Raw genomic sequence first — 23,890 nt, 5'->3', positions numbered from 1 at the left:
GGGGCAACACTTCATCTGGCTCTCTGGAGCCCCCTGGAGACCAGGCCTTTCCCTTCCTGCTTCTGAGCCCAGGAGGCAGAGGGAACAGAAAAAGAGGGAGGCAGATGTGGCCATCAGGAAAGCCAGACCACCCGTCCCTTTAGGACTGCAGAGGTGGGGCCAATGAAGGTGAAGTCATGCATTGCATCTTTGGGGAATTCTCCATCCTGTGTCCTCTATTAGTGCTTCTTGTGCAACCAAGGCCAGAGGGACCCTTCCACGACCTGTCAGAAACTGTCACTCCCCAGCTCCACCCCCTTCATCCATCCATATCCCACCCCCCTCACAGCTAAAGCCAAACTTCTTTCTGCAAGGCCCTCCTCACTCCCCCTCCCACTCTTTTCCTACCCTGTCCCCTCTATCCCTTAGCTCCAGCCACATAGCCACTCTTGCTGTCCCTTTACTGTGTCACCCATTCTCTGTCCAGCCTTTGTTCTATTTCCCTGTCTGCAACACTCTTCCTCCCATGAACTACACGCCCTCCATCCAGTTATTAGGGTCTCTGTTTCCATGCCAGCCTATCCGTCACCAGGCCACCCTACCCGCTGTCCCCTGGCTCTGCTGTACTTGTCCTCAGACATGCTGCATGTTTATTTTTTAACAAGTCATTTATTTGTTTATTGTCACATAGCTGATTTTTTTTGGGGGGGAGTACAGAAATTGAACTCTGGGCACTCGACCACTGAGCCACATCCCCAGCCCTTATTTTGTGTTTTATTTAGAGATAGGGTCTCCCTGAGTTGCTTAGCGCCTCACCATTGCTGAGGCTGACTTTGAATTCAAAATCCTCCTGCCTCAACCTCCTGAGCTGCTGGGATTACAGGTGTGTGACACCGCCCCCAGCCATATGGCTGATATTTTATAACATCTTCTGTCCTCTAAGGGCCACCAGACTGCTGCATTCTCACTGAGGTATCTCAGCTCCCGTTCATGGGTTCACTGAATAATTAGAGACCAGGTTCTTCATTTGCTGGGACACTGCTCCTGCCATCAAGGAAAAGGGACAGGAAAAGAATGGATATGAGCACTGATGTCACACAATCCTCTTCTAGGTGTCTAACCACTAATTTTAACCAATCAAATCTCACCAATTACTCAGTAGGGAACAGGTCAGCTGGGAACACCATTAAATAGCATGGGGTATCAGGGTGCTGGGCCGCCCTCTTGGGAGCTCAGCTATTTGTAGGAAAGACCCTGGGGGGCGGGGGAGAGAAGATTCTTTTCAGTGATGAGGCCCCCCCCCTTCCTGCCTCAGCACCCAGCAGGGTTCCTTGTGATACATCCCTTGGTGGGAGCTGGGTACCTTCACTAGGGGCTCTGTCTAGGACCCCCCCCAGTGTCCCTACCTCTACCTCCCTGGGGACAGGATTAGTGAAATCTGGCCACAGGAAGAGCATTAAGTTACAAAGTGCTGGCTTCCTCCCCAGACTCCAGTGGGCATGTGCTTCTCACCAAACCAAACCAGCCAGAGGATGGGTTTCCTCAAAATGACGTCAAGTCCATCTCTGACCCCGGCTCCCGACAAGATCTCTGGCCTTTTCTGATGGCCATGGTTTTCATACTTGGGGAATGTACTCTTCTCAGAGATTTATGGCCCCCCGAATGCCAACAAAACAAAACAAAGTTGTTTTTGATGGGAATCAACAGGCCAATTGCAGAGGCGCTAGGAGCCTGGCTGGGCTGCTTGCCACTTCTCTGCCCTTGAGATTGATGACAGAGGGGGAAAAACCACAATTCCTGGGCTGCTCTCGGGTGGACGGTGGCCAAAGTTACATCAGCTGCTGCTCCCTTTCTCAGAATCTTATCTGGGTTTTAAATAAAACATCAGTTCATCCCAAGAGGGGCCTGGAGCCATAGCCTTGGGCTTGAACATCACTGGGGACTCAGAATTCTCAAAAGCACTGACCGCAGGTGAAGGTGGGGTCACCAGCTCCCAGCATCTGGGCCGTCAGGGGCCCAAGAGTGAGGGAGCACCAGCATGGGACCACAGCACCATCACCTGATGGCTCCAGGCTAGCTACAGAAGTGTCTATCAAGTGCCCGCCCTGTGTGGCCCTCCCTGTGAGCTCTGCAGAGTCTCTGTGGCTCTGCCCTGGATTATAGTGGCTCCTCTTACTGGGCATGTTCAGGGTACATCCTTGAGTGGCCTTTTATCTTTATCCTGTGTCCAGAAGATACAGATAGACTTGCTTGATGAATTTCACACCTTCTGAGAACCTGTTCTCAGAACCAGTACCTGGTGGCTTCTTCCTGCCTTAGTTCACATCCTGGTTCTCTGCCTTAGGTGCTAACTGTCCCCTACATCTCGATAACAATCATAAAAGTAACACATGTGCAGAGCATTTATTATGTACCAGGCTCTGTTCCAAGTTTATTTTCTCCTTACAATAGTCTCTGAAAGTAGAATATTATTGTTCTCATTTTAAGGTGAGGAAATTGAGGTACAAAAGTAGCCATGTGGCCAAGGTCACAAAGCTAGGAAGAGGCAGTGTGCACCCCAAGTCCTCAAATGTCCTGAGTCATGAAGTACCCCATTGATGAGCCTCCCTTTCCTGGGGAGCCACTCACCCCACCCCAAGTCCTGAATCTTCACCTCAAAGTGGCCTCACCCAGGACGGTCCTCTTCCAATCTGAGCATCGTTGAAAACACACCCACCCTAGGTCTCTGGTACTATCTCCCTCTTCCCAATTTTACTTGGGTTCCTCAGCCCCTGCTTGGTAGAATCAGGCAGATCCCTGATTACAAGAGGTAGAACAGGGAGACTAGGTGAAACAGGATGGAGCCAGAGTCCCCTGGGCCCTGGATGTCAGGATGAAGCACAGGCTTTGAGTTGACAGCAAGAGGAAGTCACTGGGTGACCCCTAGCTGTGGACATCTCAGTCTCCACAGCCAAGACCTCACCCGGATCTCTGGGCCCTCCCCTGTGCTGTCTGGGTCGCCCTGAGCTTCCATTTTCCTGGTATGTTGGGTGCAGGGGTAGATGAAGGAGGCTGGAAATTTCACCAAAATTCTTTGGTGCTATCTCCTTCTTCCCAGTTTTACTTGGGTCTCAAGAATCTCCACATCTGAATGTGAATCACAGACAGAAGGAGGGTAGGGAGAAAGGATTCAGACACACCCTAAGCAAAAAGATGGACGAAGTGGACTTCCTGCAGCTCTGGAAACACACAGCGCCTTCCAAAGCAAGAAAGAGATGAGCTTTAGATGCCCGGCTGATCTGCACCATCTGCACTGCTGCCCTTTTGCCCAAGCAAATAACGAAAACCTGATGGTCCTTGCCCTGTTGCCAGCCAGGCTTCTCTTTACCCAGGAGGCACTGTTTCAAAGATGGGCGCCTGAGGAAGCAAAGCCAAGCCTTGGGGTGGGGGTGGGGGGCATGGCTGGAGGCCGAGGCCCTAGTCTGGGCTCCTTTAATCAGCACTAGTGAGATATTGCAGAAAGGACGGGGGAACCTGGTCCTCTAAGCAGGGAAGCTTCTAGCCAGTTGAGAGAAGAGGACTCCCCCAGAGAGGAGGTAAGGTAGCTCAGGGAGCTCTCCAACCCTGGGGAGAAGCAGGGGCTCCACCCACTCTGAGGAGACCCTGGGATCCCGCACTGGCTTCGGGAGGCCTGCAGGCTGGTGGGCATCTGACCCTGACCTTGGAAGTCCCAGTCGGGTGAGAAATGTACAGTTCCTCCCCACAGCTAGCTACTTGGCTGATGGGGAAATGGCAGTGGACTGTGGGCCTCTCAGGGGCAGTAGCTCTGCCTCTATGTCCACATGAGCATGTTTAATGGATCCTGGTTAAGTGACCACACTAAACATATCCATCTATCCCAGGACTCTGAGCAGAGTGAGAACAGCGACTGGATTTTATTTCTCTCTTTATTTCCACCCCAAGACCCGGGCACAGAAGTTCCTCAGTAAAATGTGCTAAATTAGAGTAGAAAATGCAGCTCTGCTAAACAACCACCACCAATAAACCCTCTGCACACCCCTACAAGGGAGTCAGAAGTATTAACTCATTTGTCTTTACAGCAGTCCTAAGAGGCAGATATTCTCATGACACCTATTTTCAAAGTGAGGCACAGAAATTCCATCACTTGCCTCAAGTCACACACCTAGTAGGTGTCAGAGCCACGTGGTCTGCCCCAGGTTGCACCATGAGTTCCAATTCCTTACTTTTCTCTCTGTACCCTTTGCCACATCACTACAGTTTTTGCCACTGCAGAGGCAGGGTAAGGACTGTGCTCGGTGGTGCATGCTAGTAATCCCAGCCACTTGGAAGGCTGAGGCAGGAGGATGGCAAGTCCAAGGCCAGCCTCTGCAACTCAGAGAGACGCTGACTCAAGATAAAAAACCAAAAGGGCTGGGCATGACCATAGCAATTGTTAACCGATGCAGCCTAGCTCTTCAATGCTGGACTAGAAGGGAGGAGGAGGAGCAATTTCATAGTATCTGGACAAAGATACAGGGAGAAGGAACACTGGGGAATCTGGGGGACATACAATTTCTGGGGAGTGGCCCAGTCATTCCCTTCTCAGGATCTCCCTGAGGAGTCTCAACTTTAGGCTGGACTGGGCCTGCCCCCAGCCTGTCAGGGAGCAGTGTGGCCCAGCACCACTCATACATTGTCCCTACCTCAGCTCTGCACCACGCCCAATAGCTGGGCTGTCTTTCCCCACCCAGGAGTGGCAGATGCAGATGCCGACCCAAACCGCCAGACCTAACCGCCCTCTGTGGACCCTGGGCTCTGGAGCCCAGCCCCAGGGCTTCCTCCACCTCATTTTCTTCCTTTCTAGTCACCATGGGACAGGGGCAAGACCCGTTACCACTCGGTCGAAGGCAGCATACAGCAGATATTATCAGGGAACTTATTAGATTTTACTTTTATGAGTAAGCAAAGGTCTTAGAGATCAAACCATTTATTAGTCCCTAAACTTTGTTTTTCTCAGCGAATCCCAAGTGGACACAAAAGGTTGATGCTGAGGGTGGAAGCAGGAACAAGTAGCAGGTTTTCAGTCCCAGGAGCAAATCTAGGACACTTTCCTTGGAAATTTAGGGGTTCCTGGAATACAGTTTGAGAACTGCTCTATTGAGTTGAAGACCTCGGTGCCCTAAGGGGGAAAACTAAGGCCCAGAGAAAGGCGGGAGTTGTCCAAGGTCGCCAGTGGTTCCTCATGACCCTCTGTCTTCCCCATCAGTCCTGTGGTATGACCTCACTCCCGTCATTGTCTTTTGGGTCTGGGTGCTCCAGGTTGCATGCTGGGTGGTGGGACCACCCCATGGAGTACGATATGACTTGTGGTCTTCAGAGTCTGCAGCCGTGCTGGGGCCAACAGACAGGTGGTGAAGTCAGCGGAGTCTGAAGCGAAGCCAAGAGAAGTTTGGAGAGGGGTGATCTCAGTTCTAATGTCGGCCGTGCCATCAACTTGACTTGTGCGCCTGGGGAGTCCCTGGGCCTCTCGGGGGCCCCATTTTCCCATCTGGAAAATGAGAGATTCGGCCTCTGACACCCAAGGTGCAGCTCTGGCACACATCATTAGGTTCTTTTGGACAAACACACAGCTGACTTCCAGTTGTCAGCACAGAGCATCTGTCTTGAGTCTCCGCAAACAATTTAGAATTGGAGCCCAGGCAGTGGGGAAGAATGCAAACTCATCTCGATGCTGGCCAGAGCCAAGTACATTTGGGAAGGGAAATCTCCAGGCAAAAATGATAATATTTTGCATTCCGGAGCCAAAGGAAAGAATTAGAGAAAATCATCTTCTAATGCTCTGCACCCTCCAGGCCTCAGCTCCCTGCCCCTCGTTTGCACCCAGGGGACTTGGCTGTGGGGCCTTCTGTCTCTGGCTGGGGCTTCTGGACACATCAGATGTCAGGAAGACAGAGACCTTGGTGAGTGTCCAGGAATGTGATCACCTTTCCACAGAAAGCCCTGCCCAGCCCTGGGGCTGGACTGTGCTGCTAAAATCTCAATGAGATTTAGGGCAATGGGCAGAAGGTCCTCCTGGTTTCCCTTAGACCCTCTTAGTTAAAAAAATTTGTGGACTCCAGGCTGTATACTCTGACTCCTTGATAACAGCACTATGTGGCATTGGAATGACCAAGGATCTGTCTCCCTGGGGTCTTCTAGGAATGGGAGAACCTAGGGGAGATGGGGAAATATGGCTGTCAAAGGCCAAAGGGTAGACTCCCGACTTTAAGACAGCTGGTTCTAGGACTCAGAAACGGGGACATGGATATATGGTACCCACCTCTTAGATGCTAAAACTGCTGTGGTAAGAACTAGGCTGGGCATCAAGAAACTAGGTTTTTCTCCTGGGTTCTGCCACTTACTGGCTGTGTGACCTTGAACAAGATACTTCCCCTTTTTGGTCACCAGTCTCCCTGGTGGCCTAAAAATGTTCACAGTTCGGATGTCCTAAGTCTGTGTTCTCTTTTTCTCTGGATTCATTTCCAAATCCATCTCCCTCTGAGGGGAGGGGCTTGTGGACCATGGGTGAGCAGGTGGTGCTTCCCCAGTGAGACTCCATCCGATTGCCTCCAGGACCCGGAACATCCCCCAGCTCCCGCCAGCAGTTGGTCCAACACAAGTGTCCTCAGCTTCAAGCCACTTCTGAAGGTAAGCTGTCCCCCAGCCCCACAGTGATTTAGCACCAGCCGGCCCGGCCCTTCTGTTAGAATCAGAGGCTGTGTTTAGGGGAGCTGGCCTGCTGACACCAGTCACTTCTCACATCTAGCCCAGATGCCCTCTTTTACTTGAGAGCAAATTTGCCCGCTCTTGGGTCTTCCAAGGAAGGGATGCGCCCCCTTCACTCTCATAAAAGCCCCTCTGTGTTCTCACTTCTGTCATTCACATAGAAGTGTCTGACTTCTTGACCCAGTGACTGTCCTCCTGGTGGGACCTCCTGCTTCTCTGCTGGTGGGCTTTATCCTGCTGCCGTCTTCTCTGAAGGAAAACCCTGGAGTCCATCCTGCTTCCCATTCCCCCCACCACTGACGTCACCAGCCAACCACCGTCCTTCCTCCTCTTCCCGCTGTTGCAGCTGGTGAAGAAGCAGCTAGAGCCTTGTCTCAGACCCCTGGCTTTCTGGCCTTCACGCAGGGCAGGTCGGAACTCTGCCCCAGGAGACACTGGGCCGAGTGCGCACACAGGCGCAGAGCCCAGGGATTACGCATTGTGGAGGAGACCTGCAGGGAGGAGAGCGCCAGCACTGATTTCTCCTGATGGTCCCCATCAAGGGGCAGAGGGTGGCTTCCATGGGAGACTCGCTGGGCCTGGCCAGGGAAGGAAGGGAGAAGGGGGAGGCAGCAAGGACACCCCATGGAAAGGCGTCACCTCGCACACCCTTGATTCTCAGGGAGATTAGCTCATTGGGGAAACAGCAGGTCCCCAGTCCATACCCACTGCTGCTTCTGGCAGCAAGTGGCTCTGCGTGCGCCAGCGGTTAGAAGCAAGGTCTGCTTCATGGGAGGCTGTGGCCACAATGTCTGCCTTCTCCAGGAGGAAGGGCCCTGGATCTAGATGCATTTGCACGGCCTCTTGAATTGTTAAGTGTGTGAAAAAAGAACCCATCAGGAATCAGAAAGCTCTCTCCTGGGGCGTGATGGGGGGGCTGAGCATCCTCACTGGATGATTGCTAGGTCCACTTTAGCCAAGAGTTCTGAAGACTCCGGTGGCCTTAATGGCATTTTGAAATTGGTAAAGGATGTGCTGCCTGGCATGAGCCTCACCAAGTTCACTTCATCTTCATCCAGGAAGGACTTGAGTGGAGAGACACAGGGCGGCCTGCCCTTCACCCACTGCCCTCCATCAGTGCAGCCGGCTTCCTCTCCTGCCAGGCCCTGGTGGGACCTCGGAGGACCCTGCCTTGCCTGCCTACCTCTCTCCCCTAAGACAGTCATCTCAACAGAAACTCACTGCTCCCTGTACCATGCCCTCCATGTCACCCGCTGTGCTAAAGAAACTATGTTTGCTACTATTATCACGATGGCCTTCCTCCAATCTCCAAAGCACTTGAAGCTGTAGATAAGGAAGAATTCTCTAAGTCAGAGACAATCAACCTATATGACAGTGGGGACACCTTCACTGGGCCGTGGAGGGGACCAAACCCCTTTGAGGGCCCGTGGTATGCAGGCTGAAATAGAGGCACTCATGGCAGCATCCAGAGAGAAAGAGCAAGTGCTGGTGAGAGCCGTGGAGGCCCTTCTCATCGGTAGTTTGCCAAAGTGCTGGTTAAGCAGATGTCAAGATCATGGAAAACAGGCCTGAAAATTGAAAACAGCAAACTGAAATTGGCTATAATTAACATAGTTTTCCTCCCAGTCCTGGAAAACCATCTCATGCCTTCGGAGGACACATGAATCACCTCCTTCAGGACTAAAGTCACAGTTTTATGAAAGCTAGTATACTTTTCTGTCTTATGTCATTTATCCTTTTCTCTCCGTAGGGATGGAGCTTCTTCCTCAAGCTTTCAAGAACTACTACGAAGGATATAAAAGTACCCAAATCAACATTAGGAATCTCTGCATGGTACTCATTTAAAGTACAATCACATCTTGATCAACTAAAACACACCTATGTACACACACACACACACACACACACACACACACACACACACACATATATCCCAGGTTGGATGGAAAACGGGTCTCAAGAGTTGTGACCACAGATACGCCCCTGCAGCAGGCTCTGGCCAACGGTGCTGGACCTTGGGCTGGTGCTTCCCACCTCCCCTCCGCCCTCTCCAACGTCAAAGTGGCCCAGATTCTTGAGGACCCCCTTCCACCCCAGGCTAACTCAGGCTGCTTTGGGAGCCCCAGTAGCCATTGTCCAGCTGCCTGTGGGGCATTTTCACTTGTCCATGAAGGAACCCCGAGTTTTCTTTTCCAAACTTGTCTCTCTGCCAGCCTCCCCACGCTGGGAAGTGGCGTTCCCACCTCCCCACTGGCGAGTCAGAGGCTCAGAAGTCTTACTGTGACTCAACTTCCCACCAGCAAATCCTGCAGGTTTCACCCTTCAGGTCCTCTCCAGCGTGGCCACTCTCCTCCATCTCCCTTGTCATCCCTTAGGCCCAGTCAATCTTGTCATTTTGGACCTAGATTTTGGCAAATCTTCTATACGGGTGCTCAATTCTAATTTCGCTCTGCACTTTGCAGCAGCCAGAATGATTTTTTTAAAAGGCCCCTCAGATGGTGACATTTTCTTGCTTATCACCTTTGGAGTCCTCATGGCATTTCGAGTAGATCCCGGATCCTTCCCCAGGCTCGCCCGGTGCTGCAGGACCTGCCTTCTCCTCTACCCCACAAGTGTCCCCATTGCTACCCTCCTCTCCGCAGCTCGGGCACACCAAGCTCTTTTCCCACCTCCAGACCTCTGCGCGGCTGTTCCCTTTCCCCGGGACAGTCTTCCCGAGGTCTTGGCTCAGCTGGTCTCTCCTCACCCCTCCAGTGTTAATGTCCTAGCCAGGATGGAGGACCCACTGTTCCTCCTCACGGCATCTTCTTTTTTATTTTTACAATTTAAAATAGCGACAGGTGGTTGTGAGACCTGTTTGCTCACTTGAACTCTGTCTCCTCTCTCACTGGGGTTTAAGTCACACAGGGAGAGGACCCGCGTGGGCTGAGGCCTGCTCACGGGAGCTGATGGGGTCACACTGGTAGCTTGAAATCGACCCTGAGGAGAGGATCTACACCAGGGAAACTGGCAAATGCTATAAATAAGAACTCTTTCCACTCTATCCCAAGGGCCAGAGTCTGTTGTTAAGCATTTACCAGTGCTCCCCTGGAAGGGACTGTTTCTGTGTCCCCACTTTATCCTCAGCACGTGGAACAGTGCTTAACACATAGTAAGTGATCAATGTACATTTGTAAAAGAGACAGCAAAAAACGAACACGAGTGTTCAGACCTTTAAGACTCTTAACCTGACAACTAAGGGCTGAAGGGGAGTGTGATGCTTAGAGTCTCAGAGAGGGACTGAATTTGGCTTCAGAAGCCCTAGTTCTAATTCCAGCATGGCTTCTAACTTGCTTTGCAACTTTGAGCCAGTTTCTTCCTCTTCCTGGCCCTCAGTTTCCTTATCTGAGAAGGCACACACTAAACTAATTGCCCTATCCCTAAGTCCTGTTGTAGGTTTCCAAGGAGTCCATATATGTACACTTTTATCATCTTTAAACCTTTACTCTCTCACTGTATTACACCAACTGCAGAGGGTGCTGTTTATGTTATAGTTGATGTAAGTTATGCAGTGCACAACCTGTATAGCGGTACGTGGCAGCCCTGCCTACTCTGATCCTGGCTACAGGCATTTCAAAGAGAGCTGAACTGGCTATCTGATATACTAACCAGCTCAAAGAGTTCTGACAGTTTGGTTTTGGTTTTCCAGTTCTTAAGCATGTGTCCCACTTGTCGTGGGTGTATGGATCAAGAGCCCTGGGCATCCAAGATTAGCCCCAGGCCAGCAAGTGTTTGGGCAAAGTAAGAGCAAGACAAAGCTCAAGATATGCAATTTGTGGCAGGGCTTTCCCTTGGAGGAGAGGAAGTAGGGTAATGAGGACCCAGAGAACTGCCGGGCCAGTCTGACCCTGCTCTTTGAATGTAAACTAAAAAAAGGAATCGTGGGGGCCCTTCCCTTCCAAGTCTGTGGGGCTCGCCCTACAGTGGTACACCCCACCCACCAGAAGAGTTTTCTGGTTGCTCAGGGCTCAACACAGATGCACCAGGTGCCATTGCCTGGCTTGGTGTGGATGGGGCATTAGGGAGTGCAGGGTTCTGTTCCCTGATGGATATACAGGTCCTTCCAGTCTTCAGTATAGGTCAGTCTTTCATGGTTGCAAAGCCATCTCAATTGCCTACTGCCTCGTTAGTGTCAAGGCCCATGAGTTCATCTGCCTTTGCTAGAAAATGAACTTCCTTGTGAGGTGGTGAGTTTCCTGTCGTTGGAGGGTTGCAAGCCATGGATGGTCACTGTCTGAGATGTTCAGACACTTGGTACTGGACCTCTCGGGGACCCCCAAGGCCCAAGACTCCTCTTGGATGGGTGGACGAGCAGGGGTCAAGCATGCATTGTGTCCACCCGTGCACCAGAGCAAACTGTTTTAAAATAGAGTCCCCATTGTTAACTTCTTGTTCACGTATGAAAGGCAAAGTTCTGGCTCAGGGAATGTTCATGGAAGCATGGACGCATAGTCCCCACAGGGCCCTTGGAAACACAAAGGCCAAACATTTCTTTTAGAAGTGACTGAATGAAGCTCACTCTAGTTCAGACTCCAAGCTTGACCCAGGGGTCCTCATCTTGACTCCAGGGCTCTGCCATTACCTTAGGCTTGAGAGGTGGAGGCCAGCCCCAGGCTTTGGTCTCTACATTGGTAATGTTCAGGGTTGGCCTGGATTGGTCACCTGGGCTGAGTTACGGCTGCTTTCAAGCAGCCTCTAGTGATAATCACTAGGCTGTGGGGCAGGGATAGAGGGAAAATGGGGAACTCCTCTGTATGAATTAGTTTGCAGTGGTTTTCATGCCCAGCAGGCTGAGCCGAGCCCGGCCTGAAGAGGGGGCACAAGCTGGCATGAACTAAGTGCTTACGAGGGGTGTGTAGGGCAAGAAGGTGCAATGATTCCCAGGGGAAGAGAAAACAAGAGAGAAGGAAGTGAACGGTTCCCACTATCCAAGGGATCCAGGCAGGCAGCCTTGTGAAGAGTAGGGTGCTGCTGATGAGGTGACCTAGAGAAGTCTATAGGTATATGACAGTTCTTCCGGCAGCAGTCCAGGAGGGCTTTCCTTTCTAGAGTTGCCAGAGAGAAGAAAAGCAGCAAGTTCCTCCCCACTTCCACTCACTTCAAAATATTTGTTAGGGAGGGGGTTGGGGGTTTCTTTGTCTTTTGTAAGAGCAACAGATTTGGACGGCCCTCAGGTTCTATGTAAAATCCCCCTTCACGAATGGAGACCAGTCTAGTGGGGCCACTGCCCACCCAGGAAGCTGCCAGAAACAGCCAGGGACCTGGCTGCTTGGTGGCGGGGAAATGCTCCTGGGCCTTACCCTAACCTGGGCCCAGCGCAGGAGAAAAGGGACCCTCCTCTGCCTGGACACCTGCCAGCTTCCCTGAGGGCTCCTCAGTGGGTTCCCAGGGAGCAGCTGGCCCTTGAGGAGGCCTCAACCAAACCAGGTCTGTCTCCTAAGGAGTCCCCCAGTCACATCTGACTCCCGCAGCACTTCCCTTCTGGGCGCTAGGAGCCACAGGAAATTTCTCCTTCCTGGGAGGCACAAAGGCACAAGGAACCTCGTGTCCCCATGGAGAGAGGAGTTTAGGTTGAATCAGTGTGAACATGAAAACTTGATTACACAGGAGTTTTAAAATTATAAGCAAATCAAATCCTAGGTTTTTCCAGCAATTATTGCTTAGGATGAGGTTCCGTGAAGATCTTGAGTTGATTTAAGGTTCACTTAAAGAAAACCATTAAATGAAAGCACCACGGGCTCCACAGGTAGAGCCAGAGTTGTGTGCAGGCAGAAGATGGCTTGGGGCTGGAGAGTGCTTGCTCAGCAAGCGTGAGGCCCTGGCTTTGACTCCCAGCACCACAAAAAACAAAACAAGGGCTGGGGTGGTGGCTCAGTGGCCGAGCACTTGCCTAGTACGTGTGGGGCACCGGGTTCGATTCTCAGCACTAACAAGTGAAGAAATAAAAATAATAAAAGTCCATTGAGAACTAAAAAATATTAAACAGAACCAAACAACAACAACAACAAACAAAACCCAAATAAGCAACAACAAAATATCATGAAAGAAGGTGGCCTTTGAGATAATAAGCTCTGAGTTCTGGGTTCTGGCTGTCTGGATTAGCAGCCGTCATCTGACCTCTCAGAATCACAGTCTCTGGAGTCCGACGGCCTGGTTTGCATCCAAAGCTGTGACTCTACCACCTGGGAGATCTCACCCCAGCGACTGAACTTCTGGGTTAGCCAATGTTGCTATTAACATTTGTGAGCATTCCATCGCTGCCAGACATTTTGTTATTGGGTAGTATTTCCAGTTTTCATACTAATCCTACAAGTCAGGATTACAAGGTAGCACTGGGATTTTCATGACACAATCCAAAGAGAAAAGTCACTTGTCCAAAGTCCCCCACTTAATAAGCATCAAGGCCAATATTGAAAGCCTGTGTCAATATGACCCTTTGGGGCTCAGACCCAGTGTTTCCGTCTGTGCAATGGGGGTTCATGTCATATCCTAATGCACCATGGATGGCTCTCGTCAGATAGCTCCCAGAGATGGGTCTATGTTCAGCCCCTGCCATCTTCTCCAGGCACTCCCAGCTCCTTCTTGGGCACTAAATAACATGGTTACGTTCTGCAGAGTATGGTTGATGTCTGAATCACAACGTTGTGTGGGAAATGAGGCTTTTGAAACTTCTGCTCCACCCTCACTTCTTGCCTAGGAGGTCATTATATACCTAGGTTTCCACTGTGTCAAACCAAGGGTGGTGGGGGGCCAGGCTGGGGGCAGGGGTGTGTGTTGGGGGTGGGTTTACGATGTGCCAGATGGGATGCAAGCAGATCCACACTGAGAAGAGAGGAAAGAGCAGAGACCATCTTGGGGACAATTGACCACAGTCAGACCTGCCGGCGGGGCCTCTCGTGCAGCCTGCCAGGGCTGCTGCCCCTGGCTGGCCTCGCCGTCAGCAGCAAGCACATTCCACAGCTGATGTTTGGCTTGTGGTCTGGCCTGGCTCTCTCGATGGTTTCTTCTGCTCTAAATGGCTTTCAAAACCAGAATCTGAGCTTGCCTTAAGTTTGGGGCATGAATCACTGCTTCTGGGCCCGAAAAGGGGATGGAGGGACAGAGTCTCCATGTTATGGACGCTTGCTCTCACTCAGGCCTGTCTGTGACAGCTACCAGTCATTCGAAAGGCTCAGCGTCAGACTGGCTTCCAAGCTCCCAGGCAGCATACCGCCTGCCCCACAAACCCCACCAGGGCACATGTATGGAACTGACTCCATTTACCCACCTTGAACCTCGCATCCCCTCACACTTTCCTCAGCCAGGGGCACCGCTTGCCTGTCATTTGGGCTGGAGATTTAGTCCAGTGGTGGAGTGCTGGATGCTTCCTGTCATTCCACCTGCTCGCCACTGTCATCCTGTCACATGCAACCTCCTCCCTACCTCCTCAGGAAGCTTCTGCAAATGTAGATTAGAATGTCCTAATGCAAATGTCCCTACCCTCCCTCAAAACTCTTCAATGGCTCCCATCTGCCAATCCAAATGCTCTCATTGGCATTTGGCTTCTTTCTCAGTGGCTCTAGCTCACTGTTTGGTTCTTGCAGTTCCCCACAGTCCATACTCCAGCAACCTGCTCACCCAACATCAGGTGGTTTGCATCAATATACTCTACTCACCTCTTTTGCTGCCAAGTAAATCCTTCTTTCAAAAATAAAAAAAATCTGTCTCTCACCCCTCAAACCTCAGATTCCTCCATCTGTAGCTATCTTATAATCGGTATTATTTCTTCCCTTGTACTATCATCATTTATCAAGTATGAGTACAAAGAGATTTCAGACATCTGTCCTGCCCTTAAATATCTTTCTGCTTCCCTGGACAGATGGCTCTTCCACTCATTTGCTACGAAGCACCTATTGCATCTGGCACTATGCAAGACCTGCATCTGCAGTGGTGGATCCGAGGCCTGGTATCTGTTCTCGTGGTCTCCCAGCACAACAGGGAAGGTGTCTAGCCAGGGGAAGTACCACTGGGTGGGCAGGAACAGGATACCTTGAGATCATGTGAGGGGGCCCAGGCTCTGACTAAAGGACCAGGCAGGCTTTTAGGAGGCCAAATGGAGACCTGAAGGATCAGTGGGTGTTAGCCAGGAGAAAAGAGGGACAGGATCAAGGGGGATACAGGGGACAGTGTGAGTGCGGGCTGGAAGCAGCTCTTGTATTTGGCTAAGTCAGAGAAGCTCAGTTGGATGGGGTGCTGTAGGGCCGAGCAGGCCTCTGTGGATGTGGATCTGCTGACGGTTGAGCCCTGATAGAGACGAGGGCCCGCAGGTCAGGATTTGGCAGGCTGTGTTTGTTAAAGATCAAGATTGAACCCATGCCACTGCACATCCCTGGGGCTGTGGGAAGGCCAGTTCTGCAAGACCTAGCTTTGCAATACGCCAAGGTAGCTGCTCCAGAGTCCAGCGTCAAATTCTCAGAGGTCCTCCCCCAAAGATTCTCAAAGTCAACAGAGACAGAAATGTTTGTGGGACTTCAGGACTTAAAAATGATCTGTGGGCCTTTAGAGTTGCTCCATGGATACCCCGCCTTCCATGCATACCAGCACTTTGCACGAGCCTGTACCTGAGGAGTCTGCAGACTGCTCCCCACTCCCACATTCCCCAAGGCAGAGTCAGTGCCTTGTCTATAATTTGGAATCTCCACACTCTAGTCGCCTGGGCTTCATGGGGGCTCAGTACATGTTGCTGAACTGGACAAGTCACTCAGGTCCTCATCCGTAAAGTGTCTTTCTTGCCAAATGACAGACCTGTAGGCAGGACCATGTGAGCAGGGCTATTTTGCAGTGGATCCTGCAGATTATGTAGCTCATCCTACAAGTTGTATAAATAAACTTGGAGAGGAACTCCGTCTGCTAAGGGACTGATGATCACCACCAATCATTAACTCTGAAGGGCATGAGCTCCAGGAAAAGAGCATCCCCAGCACAAGGAGAGGAAATGAAAACTGCTTTGTGGCCTTCTTCCTCGAAGGAAGAGGAGGTGAGAGCCTGGAATGGGCTAGGCTGAGAAGGAGGATGGTAGAGATTAGGGATATTCCAGAATGATTCCAATGATCTTGCATGACTTGACTACCACCAGTATAGAAAAATCTACCATTAGAATATCATTTCCCTGACTGAAGTATTATTTACTCCTTAAGTTCCTCACTGGATGTAGCAAATTAGGATCTAAACCTCACCCTTGGTCTGAAGACCTGGCCCTGAGTCCCCATGTGATCTTGGGAAAAATCACAGAAATCATTTAACCTTTAAGAGCCTCAGCCTCCCCATCCATCTAAAGGGAACATCCTTTCCTGACAGAGGAAGGCACACTCTTTGCAGACTGTGGGTGGGAGCTGCACCGACTAGCCCATTTCATGGTTTTCCCATGGCTTTCCTGAGCCCAGCTCTCTGATCTATAGAGAAGAAATGGGCCCTGGAAATCTGCAGGGTCAGGATCCTTGGTAGTCTGGCTCAGCTGGTGAAGCTGCTTGGGGAAGAAAGCTGTCAGCCCCAGCTTCAGAGGCATGAACCCCTTCTCTGTGTCATCCTGTTTGGAATCCTGGAGCATGTTGCTATAGTAACTTCCCCAACTCACCCACATGCCACGTAGAAAAACCTCTGCCCGCTTTAGAGCTTCACCATCTAAGCCACAGGCTGGGTTCTTCTACCTTATAGGAAGCGGCTGGCTGTCAGGGACAGGGATAGGGTAGGGCTCTGATTGGCTGGACCAAGCCAAGCAGGCCCCTAGCCTCCCCTGTTTCCTCTGCTGGCCAGTCCTGGTGCCTAAAATGCCCTGGTTTGCTTTTTATTCCTTTGGTTTAAGGCACAGCCCAATTACAGTGCAAATCCCTTTGGGTGGGACACATTGAGTTGTCCTCACTCTTTAGCGCTGATCAGCATGAATGAACTTATTAGGCCTGAAGCTCAGAGCAGGTTTTGATTAGGGGAATGGAAATGGGCAGGCTGGGGAGGAGAATGGGCTGAGTGGGAACCCTTGGGGAGTCAGTGTCCCAGGATATCAAGGCCTTTGGGGACAGGTGGTTGAGCGCTTGTGGAGTCTGATCTGGGATAGTGAGGAAAAGAGGATCTCAGGCTGTGAGGCACCCGTGAGGACCCCATTTCACCAAGCCAGCATCTTGCATGGAGGAGTCGGAGTCTAGCTGAGTCTGAAGGGGCAGGTGCCCCACTCCTGGTCAGGGAGGGTGATTGTTTGCACCCTAATTTCATTTTCCCTGAAGTCAGCTCCTTTGCCAGGGCCCCATATTGTCTTTCTATGCTTTCCAGTCCCATTTCCCAAAGAGAGAAGTTATCACGCGTGGATTTAGAGCCGTGGCTTTGGGTCAGTCAAATCCTGATGCTGCCTCTTACTTTATCGACATAATCTTGGACTGTTCACAGTAGTGATTTCATGATGCGGTTGCAAGGTCTAGCGGAGATGCACAGAAGTGTGTGCACAGCAAATATACTAAGTGACAGAAAGGATAAAAACTGCTCTGTGATCTGAGGGCTTGCTGGGAGCCAGATGCTGCTCTGATCACGTGACATGAATGAATCACATATGGATGGTTAACCCAAGCATCAACTTATGAAATTATTCTACCCATTTTACAGTTGAGGCCTCAAAGGGGCTTATCGAGGGTCGCCCAACTAGAAGGGAGTCGAATGCAGGTGACCTAGCTCCTGACCCCTGCTTGTGCTGATTATTACCACTGCTGGCTGAGGGGTGCCAGGTCAGTGTTCAGGTGAAGGAAGAATTGAGAGCATGGGGAGGGGACTGGCCCACTCTGATTTTTCCTTCCGAGTGAGATTCTATTCATCTTGGTCTTAAGTACTCAGTGTGAAAACTCTCCACTGAAGTTTTTTGAAGCTCATTTCTTTTGGGTTTACAAGATGACCTATCCTAGACTCCCCTCATCCCCTCCTCCCCTCAATGGGAACAAACTCCTAGGATTTCAGTGGCATTAGGATTGACAGAATAGGCACAGCGAAGCTGGGGACAGTCCCACCTGCACCATGGCTCACTATGGGAAGCTCTCCATGCTAAGGAGTGTAAGTGTCTTGAGCTCACAATTGCTTTGGGGAAAATAGTTTCCAATGACTATGGATCCTTGGTGAGAGCCCTAGATTTGGGGGTAGGAGGGGCACGGGGCATGCAGTGAGTGGCAGAGATGTCATTTTTTTGAAGTGCACTGGAGCATTTTTAAAGCTTGTTTTGTAGCAGACCCTCCTGGAGTCGGCCAAAGGCCACTGTCTGGGGAGGATCATGACAATGCCAGGCAGGCACACTCCAACAATGACCAGATTTAATTCCAAAAGGAAGATTGAAGTCTGTGGTGAGATGATAGTATCCCAAATTGGGCCTTGTGGAGAGGAAAATGAATTTCTTAAATTCTTCAGATGAACTCCCTTCTACATAGTAAGAGCCAAGTCAGCTCAGAACACAGTTTTCTCCTAAGCTTAGGGGTTGAGGCAGGGTGTGGGGGCTGGGGATGAAAGGAAGTTCCCTGATGTGGAGAGAAAAGTGAGGGGAGAGAGGGAGATGCAGAGAGAGCAAGGGTGAGGTGAGACACTGAGTCCCTCCAGGGCCCACAGGCCTGTGTGGGTGGCCTGGGAATCATGAGAAGGACAAGATTTGCATCCCATCTTTGGGGGTCCATGGTGGAGTGAGTTCTCACTGTGATCAAAACCATAGGCCAGGTCTTTGGAGGGAGGGGCTGGGGAAGTCTTGGTTTATTTAGACTCCTGGCAAAAAAAGAGAAAGAGGGTGAGGCTCCACCTCATCTCCTTAGGACCCCAGAGCCTGCATGTGATGTGGAGGGGTTCAGAGGCTTCTCAGCTCACAGTGGCTGAGGGTCTTGGTCCATAAGCTCATAAGCTCCCAGCAAAGTGGACAAAGGGGAAGCAAAGTGACAATGACAAACTGCATCTCCCAAGCTAGAGAAGCTTGGTTTATTTAGGGCACTGGCCTGTATGTCTCCTCTGAGTCTCCAACAGATTTCCCTTAGATTTCTCTTATGGGCTTGAGTTTGAAAGGTGTATATCTGTGCATCTTTAGATTCTTACAGACAGGAAGACGATGATGGAGAAGAAAGACAGCCTTAGTGAGTGCTTAATATATGTCTGGCACTTTCCCAGCAAATGTGCTTATTTGATCTTCATGACAACTTTATAAGTTCTATTATTATCCCCACTTTGCAGGAAATTAAGGCACAGAAGAACCATGTAGTGACTTGCTGAGCGCACAGAGCACTAACTGGCAGAGCCAGACCTTTTGCAGCAGTGAGACTCTTTAGCCTTTGCCCCACTCTGTGTCTGGTTGTGCTTTGTGTCTTTATGGGGCTTGGCAGATAACAGGGGCTCAGGTGCATTTTTAAAAGAACCATCGCTCATACTATGGATGGATTGTGATTGGAAGTTCTGGTCAATGGACCTACTACGTCTGAACGTCAGCCATAAATGTCTTCAGATTTGTTATTTCTTTTTTTTTTTTTTAAGGCTTTCCTGATAGCTTTGTCTACCCCATCAGCTTAACCATTCTGCAGCCAGAGCTCTGAAAACGTAGAAGCTCTGAACTCAAAGTATCTTAGTGACCACTCACTCCCAACCTGGCCTCTAGTAAATCTCTGGTTGAACCAAACTGTGCCACCACCAGCAGGCAAGCTTCTTGGTAATTCTTTACATTGCATCCATGTGACACACAGGTGACAGATCAACATCAATTCTGCCTAGGTCTTGGGGAATGGACCCAATGACCCCTGAGATCCTTCCAGTCTGTAAAGTCCAGGCTGACCAACATCACCTTTGTGGATTTAAAGTATACACTTTTTTTTTTCTTTAGCATCCTAAAATCTGAAGAGTCTCACTTAAGTCACACTGACTCTACGTACTCTTCCAGAGTCCTGTTGAAATTTATCTCCTCCTTCAGGAAGTCACCCTTGCTTATTCAACTGACATTGAGCTTCTCTCATCTGAACATCCCCAAGTTTCTCTGCTCCATTGACTCCCTGGCACCTCTGTTTAGCTCTCCCTGGTCTGGCTTTGTCCTCAGCTATGGGCAAGGCTCAGACTGCACACATGCTTAGGCCCTTCCCCCAGCTCCCTGCAAGCAGATGTCCTTTTTTCCAACATTGATTGATATGTTTAATAAATCCCATATTTCAAGAACCCAAACTGGCCAGACATAACGCAGAAGTGGTTTTCTCCATATACAGGGAGCTCCGAGTCACAAATCCTGCGTCTTTAGAGGTCCTTTAATGTCACTGTCCTTTACCACCTCTCTTTCTTGAATGACCACACCATTAACAACCACTGACTGAGCCCTACTGTGCCTGTTGGAGAGGTCACAGAACCAGTGCAGGGCTGGACAGACATGGGCTCTGGAGCTGGAACTGAAAGCCAGGTCTGATTCCAAAGCCTTTCTGCTGTTAGCTTGCTGAGGTTGAGACTGTCCCCCAGCTTGGAAGGCAGTCATTCCATCTTAGATTATGGGGCAACATATCTGGCACACAAGAGTAGATTCTTTTTACTGTGACTGGATTTCAAGTGATTTAAGGACAGTTCCTGATGTCACCCCTCTCCCATCTAAATGAAGCTGGAGTGGGCTCTGCCCCCTGTAGCTAATTTCTAGACATTTGTGGAGCCTGGTGGCAGCTCTTCCTTTTCTCCCAAATCCAAACTTCACACACCAATGTTTGTTTTAAACTGTCACTCTAGGATCTAAACTGAACCCCCCAGCTGGAGGCCCTTTCAACTGTAGGACCTCCCAGAAGTTTGGTATACCACGACAGGAGGGCTCATATGTTTCCTGTGGTGTCTGCAGGCTGGAGAGAGGGTTGAAGGGTCTCCACCTGCGCTCCCGGAAGGCCCCTCTCCCGCTGCCACACCATCAGATCCCAACTACTGGCTCCAGCTCAGGCTCGGAGCCACGCAGAAGAGGAGGAGAATCCTGGCGCCCACACCCAGCCCGTGCTCCGGACTGGACCTTGCTGGACATTCCGCACGCAGAAGAGGAACCCCCAGAATTTCCTCCCGCCTTAAAACAGCGCTGCTGGCGGCCGCCCCGTGTGGCTAGAGATGTGCCAAGACCTGTGACTAGGTTCCCGGTGCAGACAGCCCAGGTCTGACTTCTGCGGGACTCGGGTTGCCAGCTGCGCCCCCACACCTGGAGTACATTAGGCAGCTACGTGCGTCTTGGCGACCGCGGCTTCCCCCGGATTACTGAATAATTGCATAATTCCAAGCGCTGGTTGTGGGGGCGCTGTCCTATTCCGACCCCGGGTATCAGGTAACTTTTCCAGAGGTCCTGGATTGCGGGACTGTGTGCAGCCAGCCGCCTGTGACCCGGCAGATGAGGATTTGCCACAGCCTAGGGGCCAAACGCCCTAGGGCTTCCTTTAGTACCCAGTGAGATGAACTCTGGGCAGCTTTTCCCTCCCGCGTCTCCCTCTCCAGCCTTTAGGGCTGCGGCGCCTGATTCTCCAAACTTCGGGGTGCGCCCCCAGATCCACGCACAGGCACCGAGGCACGCTCGCTCGATGTGTTCATCCCCTTTCCCAGTCGGGGCCCACTCGCCTTTCACACTCCTGGGATGCCTGACTACCCCAGCCTCTATGTGGGAACCGCAGCATGGCCCTCGGGGACCCAAGGCACCCAGCGGTGCCACCAGCCCTCAGCGCTTTTTCAACTTAAACCTCCTCAACTTTCCCCAACACACCAAACTGCGGACTCTTAAGATGCTTCCGCGCACCTCGATCTTTTGCTGAACTTGGAACCTTTAAATTGCAGTCAGTCCCCAGGGGACCCACGTCCCCAAGAGCAGCCAAGTTCCGACCCTAGGAAGCGTATGGTGCTCCCTCTCCTAACATCTGGATCCGTGGTCCCAGCGGGCCAGGGAGGGACTTCCAGAGACTAAGGAAGGCAAGGGGGGACACGTACCTGGCCACAGGCTGAGCGCCCAGGCCACCACGAGGCCCCTGGGCAGGTCCATGGCCCGCAGTGCTGCGGCGGGTTGCGGGCGCAGAGCGGCAGCTGGGGCGGCGAGCCAGAGTAGCAGCCTCCTCTTCTCGGCGCCTGGAGCCAGCACTGCGCTCAGCGCCGGTTCCCTGACAGCCGCGGCCCTTTCGGAGGAAGTGGGAGGGCTCGAGCGGCGGGGAGGGGCGCAAGGCCACCACATGGGCTCTGGCTTCAGGCCAGTCTCGGCCCCTCTGCCACCTGGGCAGGAGGTATGCAGCGGCCACGACGTCCTCTCCACATCTGGTCTTCTCCCCCTCCCCCCGACAACCACTCCTAGGAGCCAGCTACTTAGGCGGTGTGCCACCTGCCTCTCTGGGACCACCACCAAATCAGGGTCTGCTCAGGAAAGTGGTTCAATCGTCCCATCTCCCAGAGAAAAGAGCTCCACAAAGCCCAGAGGGAAACTGGAGGTGATCCAGCGATACCCCTTGTGACTCAGGTCTCCCTTAGACAAGCATAGTGGACGTCCCTTAATCGTGCATTCCAAGACATCCTTTGTCTCTCTGCATCCTGGGTCATGAAATGTAAAGGCCAGAGATCTTGTGACCCTGGAATAAATGCAGATCCTCCCTCCTCCACTCTCCTGACCTCCTCCTCACCCTCCACACCTGAGCCATGTCGAGGCACCTAGGAGGATCTGAACCACGTTAACAAATCAAGATGCTTTTCTTTGGAACCCAGACACCTTCCTCCCCAGCACTCCTTGTAATAAAAGACAATCAACTTCAATGCTTATTTGTTGAAAAAGCTTTTAATCAAGCCGTGGGCCACAACTGTGAGTGCGGTGGCTGGCCTTCCCAGCAGGGGAGGAGCAGAGGCAGAGGGCAGGATAGCAGAGGGCAGAGGGCAATGTGTGGGGAAGATGGAGCAGAGGACCTGTCACTTTCTTAGGAGGGTCTTCCTGTGCCCTTCCTTGTCCCCTGTCCCCACTATTCAGGTCCTCAGACACATGCTCATCTTCTCTCTCTCTCTCTCTCTCTCATCTTTATTGTACTTAAAAGAGAAACTAGACTCTGATTAACAGAATAATTTGATTAACTTCTCTCTTCCTGAAATCTCTATGAGCACTCAGTCCCTAGACACCAGAAACACAGGAGGAGGGTGGATGAATGGATGAGTACAGGAGGTGGGGTTTTCAGGCTAGGAGAGATTGGAAGGGCTTCCTGGAAGAGATGGCAGGGTTCCTGAGGATGAGCTGGGTTTTGAGCAGGCCTGTGTTCACATGAATGGAGTGGTGGGCTTGTGTTGGCCTCTTCAACGTCGCTCTTTTCTTGGTAGTATGGTGGCATTTACTTTAATATATTCATCTCTGCTACTTAGCCACAGACTGGGAGAAGCTGATTCCATCCCTGATGTGTGTGTGTGTGTGTGTGTGTGTGTGTGTGTGTGTGTGTAGGCATGGGCAAGTACTTGGCGGTGGGAGTAGGGAGAGAGAAAGAAAGCAAGCAGGCATGGGGTTTATGCAGAAGTGAATCAGTGTGTCACCATCCACAGGACATAGTTTAGAAAGGGGAATATGACAGACAGAGGAAAACAAGCTTTCTTGCTCTTGTAAGAGAGTTTCTGGAACACAAGAACTGACTCTCTTCTCTACTGTCCTACCCTGGCCTCCTCTTCCAGGCTGGGTAAAGGACAGAGGAAGTGCTGAGAAATTAACAGAGGTCAGGGTGGGGAAGGGGGATGTGGCCTTGGGATGAGGCAGACATTTGATGACACAATGGAGAAGAAATCAAGTGCAAGAGGACCTTGCAGAACCCCTTACTCAAGCTACCCTGTGAGCCCACCCCTCTCAAGACTTCCTAGTTATGTGACATTATCATGGCTTAAGGATTGAGTCAGGATGCTTGGAGCCTAGAGCACTCTTACCAGTACCTGCCATCCAATAGGCTGTGACCCCTTCCCAGCCTTGCCCAAGTTCATGCTCTGCCTAGTGGTGCTCCAACTATGGTGCCTTGGAATTACCCAGAGCACTTGTGAAAGCTGCAAATTATCTGAGGATCAGGGAGTTGGGGAGGGTACCCCAGGCCCTTCAGATGGGGGGTAATCTGCACACTGCCTGTTGAAGGGGTGCTCTGGGTGGCACCACGAGTCTTGCTGG

General features: G+C 51.3%; 1 protein-coding gene and 1 long non-coding RNA gene across 2 annotated transcripts in view; one reads left to right on the top strand and one right to left on the bottom strand.

Moving 5' to 3' along the window:
- The window catches only part of LOC308648416, a 42,032-nt gene extending 33,349 nt beyond the window's left edge, over positions 1 to 8,683 (top strand). Inside the window, exons 2-4 of the long non-coding RNA XR_014021824.1 lie at positions 5,278 to 5,918; positions 6,531 to 6,645; positions 8,474 to 8,683. This is a non-coding gene — a long non-coding RNA (uncharacterized lncRNA). The remainder of the gene's footprint in view (positions 1 to 5,277; positions 5,919 to 6,530; positions 6,646 to 8,473) is intronic.
- ITGA11 (integrin subunit alpha 11) overlaps positions 1 to 22,015 on the bottom strand; it is a 118,185-nt gene extending 96,170 nt beyond the window's left edge. Inside the window, exon 1 of the mRNA XM_081293135.1 lies at positions 21,715 to 22,015. Within this exon, the coding sequence (XP_081149261.1) occupies positions 21,715 to 21,952 (238 nt within the window). The 5' untranslated portion in view covers positions 21,953 to 22,015. The remainder of the gene's footprint in view (positions 1 to 21,714) is intronic.
- Between the last annotated feature and the right edge of the window lie 1,875 nt (positions 22,016 to 23,890).

Source organism: Spermophilus citellus, assembly GCF_964194105.1.
Source record: "Spermophilus citellus genome assembly, chromosome: 4".
Classification (NCBI taxonomy): domain Eukaryota; kingdom Metazoa; phylum Chordata; class Mammalia; order Rodentia; family Sciuridae; genus Spermophilus; species Spermophilus citellus.
This window is presented reverse-complemented; position numbering and strand designations above follow the sequence as displayed.